The 18,950-nt window shown below is 49.6% G+C and overlaps 10 protein-coding genes across 10 annotated transcripts; 6 read left to right on the top strand and 4 right to left on the bottom strand.

The window, feature by feature from the left end:
* Positions 1-187: 187 nt before the first annotated feature.
* Positions 188-2,063, bottom strand: nar1 (iron-sulfur cluster assembly protein NAR1; the record flags this gene model as incomplete). The annotated part of the gene is made up of 2 exons (XM_057128000.1): positions 188-1,888; positions 1,956-2,063. The coding sequence occupies 2 exons, from the start codon at positions 2,061-2,063 to the stop codon at positions 188-190; spliced, it is 1,809 nt and encodes a 602-aa protein (XP_056984517.1).
* Positions 2,064-2,767: 704 nt separating this feature from the next.
* On the top strand, positions 2,768-3,844 carry N7511_005622 (uncharacterized protein; the record flags this gene model as incomplete). Its single annotated transcript, XM_057127999.1, has 1 exon — positions 2,768-3,844. The coding sequence occupies one exon, from the start codon at positions 2,768-2,770 to the stop codon at positions 3,842-3,844; it is 1,077 nt and encodes a 358-aa protein (XP_056984516.1).
* A 357-nt stretch (positions 3,845-4,201) lies between these two features.
* N7511_005621 (putative formamidopyrimidine-DNA glycosylase) lies at positions 4,202-5,358 on the bottom strand (the record flags this gene model as incomplete). Its single annotated transcript, XM_057127998.1, has 2 exons — positions 4,202-4,712; positions 4,766-5,358. 2 exons carry the CDS (start codon positions 5,356-5,358, stop codon positions 4,202-4,204), a joined length of 1,104 nt encoding a protein of 367 aa, XP_056984515.1.
* Positions 5,359-6,443: 1,085 nt separating this feature from the next.
* Positions 6,444-7,083, top strand: N7511_005620 (MIX23 family protein; the record flags this gene model as incomplete). Its single annotated transcript, XM_057127997.1, has 2 exons — positions 6,444-6,516; positions 6,575-7,083. 2 exons carry the CDS (start codon positions 6,444-6,446, stop codon positions 7,081-7,083), a joined length of 582 nt encoding a protein of 193 aa, XP_056984514.1.
* Positions 7,084-7,647: 564 nt separating this feature from the next.
* N7511_005619 (peptide alpha-N-acetyltransferase complex A subunit NAT1) lies at positions 7,648-10,272 on the top strand (the record flags this gene model as incomplete). The annotated part of the gene is made up of 3 exons (XM_057127996.1): positions 7,648-7,729; positions 7,785-9,755; positions 9,818-10,272. 3 exons carry the CDS (start codon positions 7,648-7,650, stop codon positions 10,270-10,272), a joined length of 2,508 nt encoding a protein of 835 aa, XP_056984513.1.
* Positions 10,273-10,808: 536 nt separating this feature from the next.
* N7511_005618 (Tim22-complex subunit TIM54) lies at positions 10,809-12,309 on the bottom strand (the record flags this gene model as incomplete). Its single annotated transcript, XM_057127995.1, has 2 exons — positions 10,809-12,163; positions 12,222-12,309. 2 exons carry the CDS (start codon positions 12,307-12,309, stop codon positions 10,809-10,811), a joined length of 1,443 nt encoding a protein of 480 aa, XP_056984512.1.
* A 715-nt stretch (positions 12,310-13,024) lies between these two features.
* On the top strand, positions 13,025-13,537 carry N7511_005617 (uncharacterized protein; the record flags this gene model as incomplete). Its single annotated transcript, XM_057127994.1, has 1 exon — positions 13,025-13,537. One exon carries the CDS (start codon positions 13,025-13,027, stop codon positions 13,535-13,537), a length of 513 nt encoding a protein of 170 aa, XP_056984511.1.
* A 1,240-nt stretch (positions 13,538-14,777) lies between these two features.
* N7511_005616 (uncharacterized protein) lies at positions 14,778-15,110 on the top strand (the record flags this gene model as incomplete). Its single annotated transcript, XM_057127993.1, has 1 exon — positions 14,778-15,110. One exon carries the CDS (start codon positions 14,778-14,780, stop codon positions 15,108-15,110), a length of 333 nt encoding a protein of 110 aa, XP_056984510.1.
* A 679-nt stretch (positions 15,111-15,789) lies between these two features.
* Positions 15,790-16,579, bottom strand: N7511_005615 (spliceosome assembly protein PRP11; the record flags this gene model as incomplete). Its single annotated transcript, XM_057127992.1, has 2 exons — positions 15,790-16,485; positions 16,568-16,579. 2 exons carry the CDS (start codon positions 16,577-16,579, stop codon positions 15,790-15,792), a joined length of 708 nt encoding a protein of 235 aa, XP_056984509.1.
* Positions 16,580-16,729: 150 nt separating this feature from the next.
* On the top strand, positions 16,730-18,684 carry N7511_005614 (uncharacterized protein; the record flags this gene model as incomplete). The annotated part of the gene is made up of 4 exons (XM_057127991.1): positions 16,730-16,907; positions 16,957-17,392; positions 17,445-17,532; positions 17,581-18,684. The coding sequence occupies 4 exons, from the start codon at positions 16,730-16,732 to the stop codon at positions 18,682-18,684; spliced, it is 1,806 nt and encodes a 601-aa protein (XP_056984508.1).
* Positions 18,685-18,950: the final 266 nt, after the last annotated feature.

Genomic DNA, 18,950 nt, shown 5'->3' with positions numbered 1-18,950 from the left:
CTTGATAACAAACTGCCAAAACTCCAAAAAGCCAACCTCATATATCGTCACCCATGGTCATCAAAATGATAATCTGGTATCTTCCGTGGGCATATGCAATCATGATCGAAAGAAGGAAGCAACGCCATGCAAATGAGAATGAACCAAATGACCTCCAGACTGTACAATAAAATGCAAAGAAAAGGGTTTACCAACCACCACCGATCTTGCCAGCTAATTCAACGACACGAGTCGTGTCATTAGCAGGAGTTTGGTCCTTGCCAACGTCACTCTCAACCTTGCGGTATGTTGTATATACAAGCTTAGAAAGCGGTATATCCATGAATTGGGACCAGCGACGCAAGCCGTCATGAATCCTAGCTTCCTTCTCAGCCACGGAGTCCTGTTCAAATTGGGAGTCTGTCTCTGGCTCAGAGTCTGATTCCATAGAATAGTATGCTTCATCAACGCGCGCAAGCCATGTCCGCTGTTCATGGGGTGATGCTTTCACAGGTGCGCCTGCTTCGTCATCCTGAGCGGGGGTGATGGCTTCTCTGGCGTCCTCTACTCGGATCTGACCACCACCATTCGTGCAACCGCCTGGGCAGGCCATTACTTCCACATAGGCATAATCAGATCCTGAACTGCCAGTAGACGCAGCATTGCGTGACGTGGGCAGGCGTCGACCAGCGGCGGGCTTGCCGACGGGCTTTGCGCCTGGAAGCCTTGACACCCGCGCGGGCTTGAGCTTCCGGACAAGATTTTGAATGTTTCGGAACCCATAATAGCGAGCGGCCTTCAATATCGGCTGACCTTCTGGAGACATGAGAACATACTCCACGACGTCGACATTGCGCCCGCGGTTGACCACAAGTTCACTTCCAGGGTTGCGGGATTGGAAATTAGTGAGAACGTGGTGTAGATAGCCTCCAGATGTACCAGTGGCGAGAGATTGTTCGGCTCGAGATCGTTTGAATGAAAGGAAAGATTCAAGTGTTTTCTCGGGGAATGGCGGCGTGAAAGATGCAGGCAAAGCTTGCAAAGGAAGATTTGGCAGGGAGAATCCGCGCGCGGAAGCTAGAGACAGAAGCTCACGGGCAGTGATGACACAGTCTACGTCGCGGACAGGCTGTGCGTCAGAACCCAGGTCATCTCCATGTCGCCATGAAACATCTGTAAGCTCTTCTCGACTGGCTTCCAGCTTCTTATCAAAGCAGGGCATCACTGCCAAATGCCAAATCCGAGAAGGGTGAACTCCGAGAGACTTGCTGAGCACAGTCTTGAGAAATGTTCCCGACAGAGCCTGTGGAGACTTGAGTCGTGACAGATGCGGAAGAATAAACGGGTGTGTCTTCTCGGCGTAGCAAATCCATCCGGGGCATGCAGAAGACAGAATAGGCCGCTTGGGAAGAGAGTCATCAGATTGACCGGTGGACTCTCCCGAGTTGAGCGAGTCTGATACCTCATCTGCAGTAAGAACCAAGACAGCCTCTCGCATGACATTTGTGTCTACCACCCAAGTAAAGCCGCTGCCATTCTTGCCTCCTCCCCGCAGGCCCTGCGGACCGCTGAGCAATTGGTCGATCATGTACCCCGCCTCTTTCTCCGAAATACCATATGTTGTTGCCAGGCTTGCTCGAACCTGCGGGCTTACACTGGCCACAAAGATCTTGCTCTCACCAGAGTCACCCGCATTGTTCGCCACTGTCCCATTGTGTCCATGCGCTAGAGGTATCTCCGGGTATGCATCGAGCGTGTTGAGGACCTCGGTATGAGACTGAAGAGAAATCAGTACTGCCTCGGCGGATGTAACACAGCCAGAACAAGCAAGACAGTCAGTCAGAGAGATCTGCGCCGGAGGTAGTTCTTCGGGTTGAACTTTGTCTTCGGTAGTTACTTCATAGGCGTTCTATGATCCAAGATTAGTCTCAATATGCGCCAGGAAAGCGTGAGACCAGCGCGGGAAAAAAATTCACCTCTGGGTTCTTTGTGTCTTTTTGTGGAAGCGTTTCAACTGGCTTAATACACGCGACCCCCGGCGAAATGAAATCATTCAGATCGTCTGCCGAAAGGATCGCGCTCATTGTGGCGGGGTACCGCTTTGAGCAAAATAGATATTGGACGAAAGGGAAGCAGAAGGTGTGCTATTTTGAGAACGTGTGATACTTGTGTGAAAGATCAAAGACTGAAAGACAAGAATCAAACTTGAATAGATCGCATTATTCACCTTCGAACTTTGGGCCAACGGCGTTACGCGCTTTGTCATCGGTGGCGAGATCGGAGATAAGTTAACCTTGGGTCCTCACCGCCAAGGTTCTGCCTATAATCGAAGTATACAACCTCGTTTTCTTTCATCTCTTTGACCTCGATTGTTTTCTATTGTTCAATGTACTTGTTCTATCAATAAAATAATTAGGTCTCTCTATAAAGGGGGCCTGGTGCCCTTGTCTGCATTTTCCAACTTTACCATTCAACCTTGCTCTTACATTCATATTAACTTTATTCGATTAACTAAAGCATGGACAATAGCAACCAACAGCGAGCTCCTCAGCTCAGGTACAGCTATTCTGTGAATAACAAAAATTCAAGCGCAAGCACTAGCAGGTATACAAGCCACCGAGGTCGAACCCGTGGGAACCGCGTACAAAAACTCAACGGCAGGCACAAATTCAAAATTGAGCAGCGAGATCACTCTGTGACACACGCAGCAGACTCGAGACCCTTTATCTGGCGAGGTCAAGGTCGAGGTTATGGTCGAGGAAGAAGGGAAGATCATTGGACTGTGTCAATGCAAAATTCACCCAATCTCAAGCGTCTTTCTGAGTATCTTTCAAACTCCACACTTTCAGGCCCCCTTGATCTTACAGCCGATCCCACTACCTTGCCAGACATCGAAACGCGGGAACTCAGCTCCTACTTTTATCATGCTCTCAGAGGAGGTGCCCCAAGTAAGAAGGGTCCTGCGACTGCTCACAAAGTCCCAGGTCAGAATACCCGTATAATCACAACCAAACCCCCTACCAACATCGGGAGGGCGGGAAGGACAAAGCTAGCCGATCACACAAAAAAGTATATTCCCACTGTTTTGCGCTCAGCGGGTCCTGCTGGCCAGCTGGGTTACAAAGTTGGCCCGGGTCTGATTGGCCCTCTGAAGCCTGAAATGGAAGAATTTCTCGATCTGTCTACTCGGGTGGTGGTTGTAAATGGAGATACTTATGATGTTGCCGTCGCCCTTCATAATGCCCGTGATATTATGGAGCATGAGGATCCTATGCCAGTCTGTGTACTCAATTTCGCAAATGCTTTTACCATCGGTGGAGGCTGGAAAAATGGCTCCCCTGCCCAGGAAGAGCAACTTTGCTACAGAAGCACACTGACCGCAACTCTTTTGCCCCGGCTGTATCCTATGGAAACCAAGGAGCTCATTTACTCGCCTCAAGTGTCGATCTTGCGTGAAAGTGAGAAGCGAGGGTATCATATGATGTGGCCGAACGCGCAAAGTCCGCTCCCGGTAGTCAGTGTTATTAGCATGGCTGCGCAATCCAAGCCAACAGTGACTGCCGCAAATAAGTATCAGAATATAAGTGATCGCAACCTTATGAAAGACAAAATGCGAATGGTTCTACGCACGGCAGCACACAATCGTCACCAACGCTTGGTTCTGGGCGCCCTTGGCTGTGGTGCGTTTGGTCACCCTAAACAAGAGGTGGCTGATTGCTGGAAAGAGGTCCTCGAGGATGTCGAGTTCCAGGGTTTTTTCGAACTGATTGTTTTTGCCATCTTTGATCCAGGAAACGACGGTAATTTTCCGGTATTCCACCAGACTTTGCATAATCTGGACATGTTTTACGAGGCTACACAGTAAGTCATCATTTCTTTTTTATGGAATCATGTAATTGTACACTGGCCTCCCCTTCCCTGTATACACTTTTGTGAGAGAGTATCGCCGGTTTGCTAGCGTGCATTGTTTAACCTTATGAGATTCCTGAAGTTGAGATTGTTCTACTGTTGTTTTTAAGTATACGTATATGAATGACATTCAAATATTATTTTTTTCAACGTGAGACTAGCTGGCAAACATCAAAAGCTATGCGGTGTCTCAATTCTTATGGAGCAAGAAAAGTGGTTATTGTATTTTGTTGTATTTTTTGTTCCAATGCAAAATGGCAAATTGTATTAAATCTTATAAGAGGAAGCATGTTTATGATGTAAGTAAATACATTTACTTCATACGAGTAGATCGTCTTCTACCCATAGTGGCTGCCTTTGTCTCCTCCTCTCCGGCTTCTTCTTTCTTTACAGCTGGTTTCTTTTGCTTGGGTGACCCTCTCTTCTTGGCTTTCCGTGCATCCTCTGCTTCGGAGTCCTCCTCCGTTTTCGGAGCTGCACGTTTACGTCCAGAGGCAGCTGGCGTGCTATCATCCTCATCCACTTCCTTGGCGACGGCGCCGGTTTTCTTCTGAACAGCTGGGACAACGGCACTTGTCCGACCACCAACCGTAAGGAAAGTGATTTTATCTCCATTTGGCAGGACTGCTGGCTGGTTCTTCTTTCCCTTGCCCCACCGATGTTTGAAAAGCCAGTGCTCAGGGAATTTCTCTGAGTCTGCCAGGACACCAATAGAGGTAGAGCACACATAGTGAATAGAGGTGTGGAGCTCTTTGATTTGATCGTCGCTTAACGTATTGCTGTACTGCTCTGGGTGTATCTTGGCATGATACAGAATCTCATCACTGAACATGATTAGCTTGGGTATAGTAATAAGACGTGTAATAGGTTAACTTACCCCATCCAATTTCCAATCCCACTGATATTAGCCTGATCCAGTAAGAGAGCTTTGATAGGCACTTTCTTCTTTCTCAGCTTCTCCATCAACCAAGCCTCATTGACAATATCTTTATCGGTGACGGGATCAGGTCCATTCTCCTTGAGTGGAGTGTGTTTTCTGATTTCATCGGCCGGACAATCAACAAGTCTAATGCGGCCAAGTCTGCGGGCATCCACGAAGGCAGCCTCGGTTTTGGGCTCATCGCTTGTCTCCAGCAAGAACTTCCAATACTTAGGAGGCCATTCCTTATCCGCGGGTTTGTCACTTCGGTAGTAATATGTATCGGCATCTTTAATCTTCATCCAACCAGCCATTCCAAAGTGCATCACGGCATGTGGTGGTGAAGACATTGTGATCCAGAAATATTTTCCTTGCTGACCAGCTCCCACGATTTTCTTTCCCTGCATTGCTTGTTGGAATTCAGAGGCACTTGTGCCTACCTTGCCGAATACGATAGTGTCATCTTGGGCTTGGACTTTAGACAAGGTCTTTCCAACCAGGTGTTGACGAATGAAATGCACGATGCGGTGAATTTCCGCGAGCTCGGGCATTTTGGGGTGGATGTTTAAATGACAAAACTGAGCTTAGATGAGATAATGACATGCACAGATGATTCTGTTCAAGGGCGTTCTGGGATGAGCAGTCAATGCGGTGGTTCAGCATATGGCATAGGACGCGTCTTAATTGACAGGGCGCGAATTCACGCGCCGTAATCAGAGGCTTACTAATCTTATCAGAGCTGGAGGGTTGCAGTCTTCATATACGTATTTGTTCTTTTGAAATCCAGGATTCGATTGTTGACAATTTATATTGCCTATGATCTGACAGGACTTTATCATTGGTTTTTGTTGATTTCACATTGCCTCCCTCTCCTGGGGCGGTATCGGCATGCCGACCATGACAACGGTTTCCCGTTGATGATTCCGAAGTCCCAACCAAGTCTTGACGTTCATGTACTTAGGTCATTCGATTATGAGACAATTTGGCCAGTTCCTTGTTTGGTGATGATTCTATATATCACTGAAGTCATAGACATATGAAAACGGTCAACATGCGTTTGTACGTTTGCCTGCGTAGTTCGATAAGTACCTCTGTACGTAGTTTTAATAGTGTGTAAGCTAGATATTCATGACAATGCAAGCTAATAAATGTATCTAGGTTCAATTTGATTGTTCCGTATCAGTACAATACCTTTGCCTTCTGCATATTTGTACTTTATGGATCCCGAGCCAGGGACGTAGTTTAGATTATAGATATGTTATGGCTCTCGCAAATAAGTATATTCTTCTTACACAATAATATCTACACATTACTTTTTGCAGCTTCAAATTTGGTATTATTTGGTTTGATTGTTCTGTTTTAACCAACAGCATATAGATGTGCCGATAGCCTCAGGCATTAACACAATATACGCTAGACCTAATATAGTTTAATGCGGTGGGTCTCGACGAGCTTGGGCTGACGATGCTCTCCGTCACAAGCCAACTCACGTCTATCACACTGGACTACGCTCCAACATATTACACCAGTCACCATATAAGTGATTTTGATATATATACCAATAACTATCGTTTTCAAACTGGAGTGGTTTTGGATCAAGTCAAATCGAGAATCCGGGGAGGAAGTTCGCAGCAGAATGTCACAGGTCTCATCGACGGAGGCTCCGGCGCTCACTCCTCGATTTTGTTTTGACGAGAGACTACTCAGAGGTCAGTCAGAAGTGACAACTTGCGCTCAACACCCGTTAACATCTTGTTTTTTATTCAGATTTTCTCCGACTTTCGAGGTCGACAATCGACGATTCCATAACACAGAACCTCAATGCGCTGATCACACCGGCCAAGGAAGGGTTCGATCCATCTTCAACCGCGGTGCGACAGACAGACTCTCGATCTCGAAGAACCATTAACTCTACGGCTTGCCAGGGTTTCAAAGAAAATGTGTTGTTTCCATCATGGCAGACAAGATCAGATGTGTTGAACTATTGCGCCGGTGTGGCTACAAGTCCCGACCCCGATGATCCGGATATGATTCTCCGACAGACTGAATCTGCGCGAGATCGGGAACGAGTGGTTGATGAGCGATTGGATCCTTATTCTGCGCGGTTCTTTCCTCGCGAAGCAAGGACTGAGTCTTTAGCAAATTTGATTCGAAATGAGCGCACCATTGAAGACATCATCCGAGCCCGGACCTGGGGCATGGTTTCCGAAAAATGCAGTGGTTCTACGACGTGGCAGGAAGCTCTCGATAGCTGGCGCCATGACCGTCGGAAATAAATATGGCATGTTCATACTTTACTGCACTCGAGATGGTCAGCTCAATCCTCGCCCTAGACTTACTATGTTTCATCTCCACTTGTATATTACTGCACAATTACAAATCACATGGCCTCTGCCGCTCGAATCATATATAACACGCATCGTTCCAGGCTTATAGATGGCCGTAGTGGTACTCTGCTGGAAAAGTCTGTCGGGGGTTGAACAGTGTGGACAATAACTTAATACCTGGTTAACCTGGTTGGTGCAAATAAGGATCTTCCTAGTTAAATTTTGTCGAGCAAGGATATAGTTCACAGCAATGAGTTTTGATATGATGTTCAGGCAAGCTTTGGGTGCAAATTTTGCGATGAGCTACTCAGCAAGTGAAAAGAAATAGACCAAAAGAAAAAGCTACAAACCACCAGATCTCTGTTAGCTTGTCTCACTATAGACTTGCAGGTGAAGAAATGCAGGGCTATCTCTTATCGCCTACTCATTCTGCCAGGTCGGACTCGGAGAAGTTGTCCCCCGCACACTTCGTTTCCTCCCTCGCACACAGGTCCTCCATCAGCATCGCTCATCATGCCGCAACCATTGAACTCCAAGGATCAATCCTTGTTTCGTCAGGTGGTTCGCCACTTTGAGATGAAACAGTACAAGAAAGGTACATCCCTCCCGCCCTAGGTCTAACGCTGTCTAACCACGTTGCTCTTCAATAGGCATCAAAACGGCAGAACAGGTTCTTCGCAAGAACCCTACCCATGGTGACACCCAAGCGATGAAGGCTCTCAACATGAGCCAGATTGGACAATCAGAGGAGGCCTTTGCGCTCGCCAAGGAGGCTCTTCGAAATGACATGAAGTCGCATATCACCTGGCACGTCTACGGGTTGCTGTACCGCCAAGAAAAGAACTACGAGGAGGCTATCAAGGCCTACCGATTTGCCTTGCGCCTTGAGCCGGAATCTCAACCTATTCAGCGTGATCTCGCACTGCTCCAGATGCAGATGCGGGACTACCAGGGATATATCCAGAGTCGCAGCGCTATGCTGCAAGCTCGCCCCGGCTTCCGCCAGAACTGGACCGCTCTCGCGATTGCTCACCACCTGGCCGGAGATCTCCAGGAAGCTGAAAAGGTTTTGACCACTTACGAGGACACATTGAAGGGCACAACACCGCCTGTCGCCGATATGGAAAACTCCGAAGCTATTCTCTATAAGAACTCAATCATCGCGGAGACTGGAAACCTTGAGAGAGCATTGGAGCACCTTGAGGCCATTGGATACCGGTGTACCGATGTGCTCGCAGTCATGGAGATGAAGGCGGATTATCTTTTGCGACTGGACCGCAAGGCCGAAGCCGAGGCGGCCTATACAGCACTGCTGGAGCGCAACCCGGACAACTCAATTTATTATAATGGTTTGATCCTGGCGAAGGCCATCCCGGAAACCGATCACAAGGCATTGAAGGCTCTGTACGATGAGTGGGTTCAAAAGAACCCCCGCTGTGACGCTGCTCGTCGCATTCCTCTCGACTTCCTAGAAGGTGAGGAATTCAAGCAAGCTGCGGACGCTTACCTGCAGCGCATGCTGAAGAAGGGCGTTCCTTCATTATTCGTCAACATCAAGAACCTCTACACCAACTCTGCCAAGCGTGACGTGGTACAGGAACTAGTGGAAAGTTACGTGTCTCAGGCAAGCTCGCAGTCCAATGGATCCGCCGAGTCCAAGGGCGAGAATGAGTTCCTGTCGTGCACTTACTACTTCCTTGCTCAACACTACAACTACCACCTCAGCCGCAACCTTACGAAGGCGATGGAGAATGTTGACAAGGCCATTGAACAGTCACCCAAGGCCGTGGAATACCAGATGACCAAGGCCCGTATCTGGAAGCACTACGGTAACTCGGCTAGAGCAGCGGAGGAGATGGAGAAGGCTCGCCTGTTGGATGAGAAAGATCGCCACATCAACACTAAGGCTGCCAAATATGCGCTTCGCAACAACGAAAATGAAAAGGGACTGGAGCTCATGAGCAAATTCACTCGCAATGAGACCGTTGGTGGCGCATTGGGCGACCTCCACGAGATGCAATGCACTTGGTTCTTGACCGAGGATGCCGAGGCATTCCTGCGACAGAAGAAGCTCGGCCTTGCCCTGAAGCGCTTCCACTCCGTTTACAACATCTTCGATACCTGGCAGGAGGATCAGTTCGACTTCCACAGCTTCTCTCTCCGCAAAGGTATGATCAGGGCCTACGTGGACATGGTTCGCTGGGAAGACCGCTTGCGCGAGCACCCCTTCTACACAAGAATGGCTCTCGGTGCTGTCAAGGCTCACCTACTTCTCCACGATCAGCCTGATCTTGTCCACGGGCCCATGCCCAGTGGTGCCAATGGTCTCGATTCTACCGATGAAAATGAGCGAAAGAAGGCCCTCAAGAAGGCTAAGAAGGAACAGCAACGTTTGGAGAAGATTGAAGCTGACAAGCGTGAGGCAAGAAAGGCCGCCGCTGCCAATGCCAAGCCCGCTGAGGGAGAAACAAAGAAAGAGGACCCTGACCCTCTGGGCAACACTTTGGTCCAGACCAAGGACCCCCTGCAGGACGTGATGAAGTTCTTGACCCCGCTGCTCGAATTCGGCGCTAAGAACATTGAGGCTCAATGTCTTGGCTTCGAGGTTTACCTCCGCAAGAGTAAGTTTTATCTAATATGGTAAAGATTAGACTTAAAGACTTGAAGACTAATATATTCGCAGACAAGCACCTCCTTGCTGTCAAGTGTCTCTCGGCTGCCCACGCTATCGATCCTTCAAACCCCACTCTTCACCTTCAGTTGCTTCGCTTCCGCAAGGCCCTGGACAGCCTTTCTGAGCCTCTTCCCGAGCAGGCTGCCGAGTCCGTCAATGCCGAGTTCGAAAAGCTGCTCCCCAAGTCTCAGAAGCTTGAGGAGTGGAACGAGTCTTACCTTTCATCCAACAAGGGTAGCGTCACTCACGTACAGGCTGCACTATCTGGACGCCAGCTCTTGAAGCCAGAATCCAAGGCGCAGTGCGAGGAGGAGCTCCTTGCCACCCTTGATGCTTCTGACATCACCATCGACGAGGCTGCTATCGCCCTTGACTTGCTGAACAAGTGGGGCAGTGACAAAACTGCTTATGCCGAGAAGGCCAGCAAGAAGTGGCCCGAGTCTTCCGTTTTCCAGTTGAAGTGAACTATTACGAGGTGGACCAATACGCGGAACCTATCTTCCACGGATGTTATTCACGCTTCGACGATACGCAGTGGTGTATACGCCTGCGAGAAGAAGTAAGGAGTGGAATGTGAAATGTGGAATGAGAGAAAAACGGTGCAAATATAGAGAAAGACCGTGGAGAGAGAGAAGATCTTGCAATATACTCTAACATGACTCAAAAGGTCTGGAAGTATACCAACCTAAGAAAGAGGATCGAATGTATGAGTATCTATTCCGAGGTAGACACCAATCTACCCAGATCAAACAATGTTTCCTTGACAATGTACATTTCTAAATCAACATTAACACAACCATAAAAGCGCCTTTAATGTACAAGCCGAGGGGGAGTCAGGATATGCAAAAAAAAAAAAAAAAACACACAAGCCGTGCTCAAAATGCCAGCGAAAAAAAAGAACCCCATCCATGGATCCCATAAACCATTCTATTATATAAAACAAATTTTCAAACCATCAAGACGAAGTCAAAAAGTATGTTTAAAACATCTGCACATTCTTTCACAGTCCATCCTCTCCTTCGATGTTACCCAAGATCGGCTTGCGTTTCAGGGCCTCCTCGCTCTCGCCGTAGCCGTGGTCGATCCACATGCGCTTCCAGAAAGGAACGGGAATGGGACGTTCCTCGCCAAGGATATACTCCTGCTTCTCGGCGATACGCTGGGAACGAGCCTCATCCTCTGGGGAGAGAACGGCACGCTGCATGCGTGAGGCAATGCGGGGATCGAGGACGATGTCGTTGAGCCAGACACGCTCGCCTTCACCCTCTTCGTGCTTGCGCACGGACTTGTGCCACTCCTTTTCAGCGGCCTCTAGGACGGACTGCTGCTCAAAGTTGTTCGAAGGGAGGTCAGTGAAGGAGCTGTCGGGGCTGGGAGTAGAGTCAACGCTCGCGCCGGTGGTATCGAAGTCGGGGTTGAGAACATCGTCCCGGTAAGGCCGGGCATTGGCTGCGAGGACAATAGCTGCAACGTCACGGCCGACGCTATCGGCAAGGTAGCGTTGTGTGAGGAAGCGGTAGATTCGAATTGGGGTCTTGAGGAAGCCGAGAATGTGAGGGAATTCGACGGGGATGGAACTATCGAAGGACTGGGGAAGAGTAGGGGGGAGGCTGGCGGAAGAGTAGTCGGTGGGAGTGATATATGCGGGCGTAGGACCGGCAGGCTTGGACTTTTCTTCCTTCTCGGCATCGGTCTTTGTTTCGGAACTCTCCTTCTCGGTCTCGGCGGCCTCAGGTGTGCCTTCCGCGTTGATACCCTCAATTGTCTCAGGGATCTCGTCGGGAACTGGTGCAGGTGGTGGTGGTGGTGGTGCGTCTAGCGGTCCGAGCCAACCCTCGTGCAATCCGCGCATATATTCCTTCCAAGTATGTCTTCCAATCACGAGATCACCCTTGGGGCCGGGTTCATCGGTAATACCGATGCGTTCGCGTGTCTCGGCAACGATGGCCTCCACACCGGTTTCCTCGGCAGCTGAGCTTGGCTCACCAGCCTTGCGGCGCAGCTTGCGAATGTTCTCTGCCATGCCGGCACGCACGTCTCCCTCTCGTCGTCCTTCGATCACGGTATAGTCCAACGCGGCGGCAACCAAGATTGGCTTCACGTATTCCTTGAAATGGTCCCGGGCTACTCGCAAGCCATCTCCAGGTGGTGCAGCCAGGTAAACGGTCATCTTGCGGCGCATCTGGTCAATGGGCAGGGAATCGTTCGCGAGGTGAGCCACGAGCTCCGACCATTTTTGTTGCGCGCGGCGTTTCTCACGGCGGTCGTAGATGAGGGCACCTGTGAATGAGCCAGTGATTGTGAGGAAGATCATCCAATTGCGGGAGGGCAATCTGAAACGCATGTTGGGCAAACCTGTTGATCACGAATGTTAGCATCTTCGGCGGACAAAATCTGGGGAACAGTGCCCTACCCATCATGGCGAAAACCGGGTTGGGTGGCTTCGGAGCCGCAGCAGGCTTGCTAGCACCTGCCGCAGCAGAAGTGGTTGTATCCGCCATTGAAGCAATATGTTGGAGAAATTGAATGATCGCTCAAGACACGGAGTACACCCGGGGCATACTCGTTCGGGAAAAAAGTCGCCCTCGGGATTTCATTAGTCCGCTCACGTGACTGTGGTTCGAACAAACTGCTGTCGACTGCATCTTGACCGACATGAAATGCGTACGATCTTCATCCAGCTGCCGTTGAATCCGCAGGCTAAAATCCTGTGCTTGTAGGCTCCGGGGAGTAAGCTATGTGAGATCTGCTCAGTTCAAACTGAAATTCTCGCGGCATCCAATGCGACGTCTTGAACTGGCACGGAGCCTGGCATTCCTGTACACAGGACATACCCCTCCCCCTGGATTGTGACTTTTCTGGTATCAGGACTCTTTCTTCGGGGGGGTGTTCGTCATGATGTATTGCCCTGGAGAGCAATGTTGAAGTATGCCACAATCACACTAGATTGGGGTATAGCTACCCGTAGCCCGTCGTAGACCTGCGATATTAGCTATAAACCGTCTCAGGGACACTTAAACCGCCTTCTCGTGTCTCTTGGAAACTCTGCAAAGTATCACAAAGCTCAGGAAACTTCGCGTTTCAGGTCAAAATCAACAAATCAAGTAAACCCGTCACCTTGATTGGAGGGGCTAGATTGCCTCCTGAGCCACCGCTTCTTTACTCCCCGCCCTCTTTCTTTCTTTCTCATCCACCTTTCTTCCCTGTCCTGTCAAGATGGATCCAAATAACAGGAACAACATGAATTACGGGTACAATGACCGTAACTACAACGGCAATTCCAACAACCGTGCCTATCCCACCACTCCCTCCGCGTTTCCCCAGCCCATCTATCAGTCTCAGGGGGCTCAGGACTATGTCGATCCCGCCAACCCAGCGTATGCACCGGGATACTTCATGCCTCAACCCTACCCACCTCAGGTGCAGGCGCAGTATGCCCAGCAGCAGCAACAACAGCAACAGCAGCAATATGCTCAGCAGCAAGCCTTGCAATCGCCCCAACCCGCCTACCAACAACGCATGGGCTACGCCAATGACGGTACCAACGGCCTGGTTCAACAATTTTCCAACCAGGACCTCAACGCAAACCGAGCAGGTTTCTTCAATCGAGCTGGATCGCCAGCTCAGCGGCCTCGCACCGCTGGTGGCTCTCCAGCCCAGGCCCCGGCCCAGGCTTCACACCTAATTCCTCCAGTGCCCCGCAGCCCTCGACCCCCCCTCCGAGAATGAGGAATTGCAACGTTTCCCCGACCGATACTCAGAGAATGTGCACAAGCGGGGTAAGGCCGCAAAGGAGCTGGTGACTGTGTTCTTCCATGAGAATATTGAGCGGGCCCGTGACCGTAACATGCGGTGAGTGTATACACGCCTGAGGCTCTGTTTTGGTCTGACAATTTCATTTTTTACAGCTCGGCGGAACTCGACAAAACAATCCGTGACCCCAACCTCCCCACTGACAAGAAGCGCCAGGATGCCGATGTCATTTCAAAAAGAGAGTCCGACTTCCTTCGATTCCTACGTACCAAGGAGACACCGAACAACTTCCAGACTATCAAGATTATCGGAAAGGGTGCCTTTGGTGAGGTCAAGCTGGTGCAGCGCAAGACCGATGGCAAGATTTACGCTCTCAAGTCTTTGATCAAGACGGAAATGTTCAAGAAGGACCAGCTCGCTCATGTTCGTGCTGAGCGTGATATTTTGGCGGACTCAAAGGACAACCCTTGGCTGGTGAAGCTGCATGCTTCGTTCCAGGACACTGCGTATCTTTATCTGCTGATGGAGTTCTTGCCCGGTGGTGATTTGATGACTATGTTGATCAAGTACGAGATTTTCTCCGAGGATATCACTCGCTTCTACATGGCCGAAGTTGTGATGGCAATAGAAGCTGTGCACAAGCTTGGTTTCCTTCACCGGTAAGTGGCCCGATGCGCAACTCCTTCGAATCCAACCTAACAAATGAACAGTGATATCAAACCCGACAACATCTTGCTTGACCGCGGGGGTCATGTCAAGCTTACCGATTTCGGTCTTTCGACCGGAGGCAAAAAGACTCACGACAACGCTTACTACCAGAACCTTCTCAAAAACTCTACCTCCAAGGACCGGAACCGCAACTCTGGTTACTTTAATGATGCGATTAACCTCACCGTGTCCAACCGTGGGCAGATCAACACCTGGCGAAAGTCGCGTCGTGCGATGGCCTACTCTACCGTGGGAACTCCGGACTATATTGCACCTGAGATCTTCAACGGCCAAGGATATACCTATCTTTGCGATTGGTGGTCTGTTGGTGCTATCATGTTCGAATGTCTGGTTGGCTGGCCTCCTTTCTGTGCCGAAGACACAACCGACACTTACCGGAAGATCGTCAACTGGAGAGAGTGCTTGTACTTCCCTGATGAGCTGGTTCTCTCGCGTGATTCCGAGGCCTTGATCCGAAGGTAAGCTTTTTCTTCCAAGACAAACCAAAATGCCTGCTAACTATGATAGCTTCCTGTGTGACCCCGACCACCGTATCGGCAGCGATGGTGGCCAGCATGGAGGAGCCACACAGATCAAGAACCACCCCTTCTTCCGGGGAGTTGTCTGGGATCAGCTGCGCAGTATTCGCGCTCCCTTCGAACCCCGCCTCAGCTCCAACATTGATGTTTCATACTTCCCCATTGATGAAATTCCCCAGGAGGATACCAGTGCCATCCACCGTGCCCAGGCTCGTGCCATGCCGGATTCACAGGAAGCTGAGATGAGTCTTCCATTCATTGGCTACACCTACAAGGCCTTTAATGCCTTTGAGAGTAACTAGGCTTGCACATAATCCGAGAACGATCGACTGGTGCTGGAAGACTTAAAGAAGCAGGCTGGGCTTGCATCCATCTTTCAAATGTCCTGTTTTTGTCGATCAGAGACATACTCGGCTTTGTTCTCATCTCTATCACATTATCATTGAGCATATCAGCGCGATGTTTTCCTGAATCATGACCCACTTTGGTTTCACTTGTTGATATCTAACGCACTGCATTTTTTTTTCTTCCGAGGCACGCATACAATTTCATGGGGGTATCCTGCTGAGAGCACTTCCTAGCTAGCATTGAGCTACTAGTACAGGGTCCCCAGAGAGAACAAATGGACTCTTTATGTTTAGGCGATATACTGGTATTGTAGTCGCTGTAGCCCTCCAACGATCAGTCTATGTCTACATGTACTATAAGCAAAGCCATCGAGTCAGAAATAGGAACAAGACTTTTCAACCTCATGGCCGCACAAGGTAACATCCTGAAAGTCTGTGATCTTGAAAGTATCAAAGATGGCATGGCCACCATAAGTATAATGTCAATTGCCATAAAGTCAATCGCTCGAGGTAAATTATGCACATGGAACCCCCAAACGCCTGGTCCTAATTCCCACCATAGAGATAGAGACAACGATTTTTAGTCGGCCAAAGAAAACAGTGTAGATAGCGAGAAGAAAAAAAGAGAGATCAATCAATCCCGCATAGGCGCCAAACCAGGCACACCACTGAACCGCTCCTCACGCTCAGTCTTGAACATAATCTGCACCCAGAATTCCTTACTATCCTCATCAAACCAAGTCCAATACCGATCCTCGCGACGATCAATCTCCTTGGCCTGCAGCTTAAACCCACAGCTTTGATACGGTTCCGCCGCAACAACCAAATACTGATAATGACTATCAGGCTCCTCGATCTTCTGCTCAAAAGCCGACATGATACGGACACGAGGCACAACACCAGGCGTGATCTCCTGGTATTGCAGCTGGAACAACAAGCCCAGCTGGCGAGTCAGGGGATCCTGAATCTTGGTGATTTTGTATCCAGGCCGGCCAATCTTGATCATCTGCTTCTTGACCTGCACACCCATAACACCGGGCAGCGATGAGGGATCCTGGTTCCGGCCTTCGCGCTGCTCGCGCGCGGCGCGGCGGGCAAGATTCGTCTGGTGCTTCTTGCCTTGCGTGTGCGCCAGGTACGAGCCGTCATTCTGGTGGACTGTTAGGCAGAGTCGGCATTCAAAGCTGCCAACGTGGTTCTTAAAGAAGTAAGGGTCCTTATCGAGATCGATTGATTCGAGCGCGAGCTTGCGCAATCGCTCGCGACGGTCGGCATTGGTTGCGGATTGGGAGGCGACGCCGCCGCCGCCGAATTTGGAGCCTGCGCGGTTCTGGCATGGGTGTTAGAATTATACATACTGGGCTGGGATGTTTGATGCATTTTGCTGCTCTGTGTATTCAAGCGTGACTTACCTGATAATCCATGATGTCGCAGTTTTGAGAAAGTTGAAGAAGATCAAATCGGCCCAGCTTCAAAGGGCCTGGAGATTAGGTAAGCGGGTCTTTCCCATCCATGGATATCACAGTACAAAGCGGACTCTCCTAAACAAATAAGACCTGCGGTCTGCTGAAGCTATGAGTGCCTCGATTGCCTCAATTGTAGGCCAACGTCGGTCATTTGATGGTCACCTCTGTACCATTCGCTACGTGGGGACTGTTCAAGGCACCACGGGCGACTGGTTGGGCGTGGAGTGGGACGACGCAACTCGGGGCAAGCATTCAGGAGAGCATAAGGGAATCAGATATTTCTCATGTGAGTTTGTAGGACTATATACAGGACTAGTTGACTAACTTGGTCTTAGGCAAAAGCAACAAGCCTACGGCGGGGTCTTTCGTTCGCCCCTCCAGGCCATCAGATCAACCGCGGAGCTTCCTCGAAGCCTTGCGGGAGAAATACGCCTCTGAGTTTGAGGATTCCTCTTGCTTGAATATCAGTGAAGCATCTCGCAAGAAGGCAATTGAAATTAGTGGCAAGGTCGTTGAAGAAGTTGGCTTCGACAAGATCCGCAAGCAACTCGCGGAATTGAAAGAGCTACGCATTGTCCTGCTTGATGGCCTCCTAATTGCTGGCGTTTCTCCGTCGTATGATCAGGTACAAGATCAAGGCGCAGCCCAAAAGATTGCAGAGACTTGTCCTAAGATCATCGAATTGGATCTTAGTCGAAGTTTGTTGAGCGGGTGGCGCGATGTTTGGGAGATTTGCAACCAACTTAAGCACCTGAAAAGGTTAAAGTTGAAGTGAGTAACAGCTTCTTCGTGTTGCTTTTGAAAACAGCTAACAAAATCATAGTGGAAACCGATTCCGGGCTTTGGATGATCTGGTTTTTGAGGGGATCACCGAACTACATCTAGAAGACACGCTGCTAAGTTGGGATGAAGTATGTACCCCCCGTTCATTTGTAACGAATATGAGCTGACTGTCATAGATTGCTGCTATTACATCTCAATTCCCTGACTTAACATCTCTCACGGCATCAGCAAATCAACTCTCTGAGATAACCTGCCCAGTCCCCGACACCATCACCTCCTTAACCCTAGAACACAACAACTTCGTCTCAATATCAGCTCTCAGGCATCTCTCTGCCCTCCCCAAGCTGGAGCATCTTTCTGTTCGAGGAAGCGCCATTGACACCGTGAACAATGGCGCAACCCCGTTGGACTTCCAGTTTCCCAAGACTCTCCTCTCCCTCGATCTATCCCGCAACAAAATCACCTCATGGTCCTTCCTCAATCAAATTTCCATTCTCTTCCCAGGCTTAACAACTCTTCGAATCTCGGACAACCCTCTATTTGACCAGCCGCCCCTTCCACAATCCGTCACAACAACAGAATCCTCAAAACCAATGACCCTCGACGAAGCCTTCATGCTAACCCTCTCCCGCTTCCCTTCATCCCTCGCAACCCTTAATTACAGCATCATAAAACCAACAGACCGCTCAAACGCAGAAATGTACTATCTCTCCTTGATCGGCAAAGAACTCTCCGCAACAAGTGAGGCAGAAGAACCCGCCATCCTATCTACCCACCCTCGATACAATGAGCTATGCGAGTTATACGCCGAGCCCACCATTAACAGAGCTATCATTCCTACTTCCGGGTCAAGAGTGATCCATCCGCGCTCTGTAGCAGCACGATTAGTCAAAATGGCATTCCGTCTCTCTCGTGATAAGGAGGAATCAGAAGTTCTCATCAAGGAGATTCCTGGTTCTTTCGATACATACCAGCTTAAAGCGCTTGTTTCGCGGCTATTTGGGTTACCGGCGTTCGGGTTCAAGCTTGTTTGGGAGACGGATGAGTGGGATCCTGTTGAGAAGGAGAATGTCGAGGCTGTTGATTGGGATGATAGTGAGGATGAGGCTTTGGAGGAGCAAGACATCGTTCCTCCAAAACACGATGCTCCCGATAGTGGGTTCGTGCGTCGGCAGATAGAATTAGTTGATTCGACGAGGGATATTGGGTTCCTGTTTCAGGGTGAGGGAGAAGTCAGGGTTCGAGTTGAAGTCCCCTTGGAGTGCAGTACTACTGTTTGAAGATGGAGCGTTGTTTTCTGCATCTACATGTACCTCTGCACATCTAAGCTACAATGAAGAAATGCACAAATTTAGAATATTTGACTCTTTTTTTTCTGTGCTGTTCGAAGCAACACATCTAGCCGTAGCCTAGACTTGTTACAGGGTATGAAAGTCAGACAAGGTACAGAAATATTCACACAAGCAGGTGGAAGAAAAGGCCGGAAACGCCAAGGTGCTTTACTCGCTGCCCAGTCCTCCTAACCCCGATAGAAGCAACATAAATC

This window comes from Penicillium nucicola (genome assembly GCF_028828085.1).
Source record: "Penicillium nucicola strain IBT 29836 chromosome Unknown utg000005l, whole genome shotgun sequence".
Lineage (NCBI taxonomy): Eukaryota > Fungi > Ascomycota > Eurotiomycetes > Eurotiales > Aspergillaceae > Penicillium > Penicillium nucicola.
The sequence above is the reverse complement of the archived record's forward strand: the minus strand, read 5'-3'. Positions and strand labels throughout refer to the sequence as shown.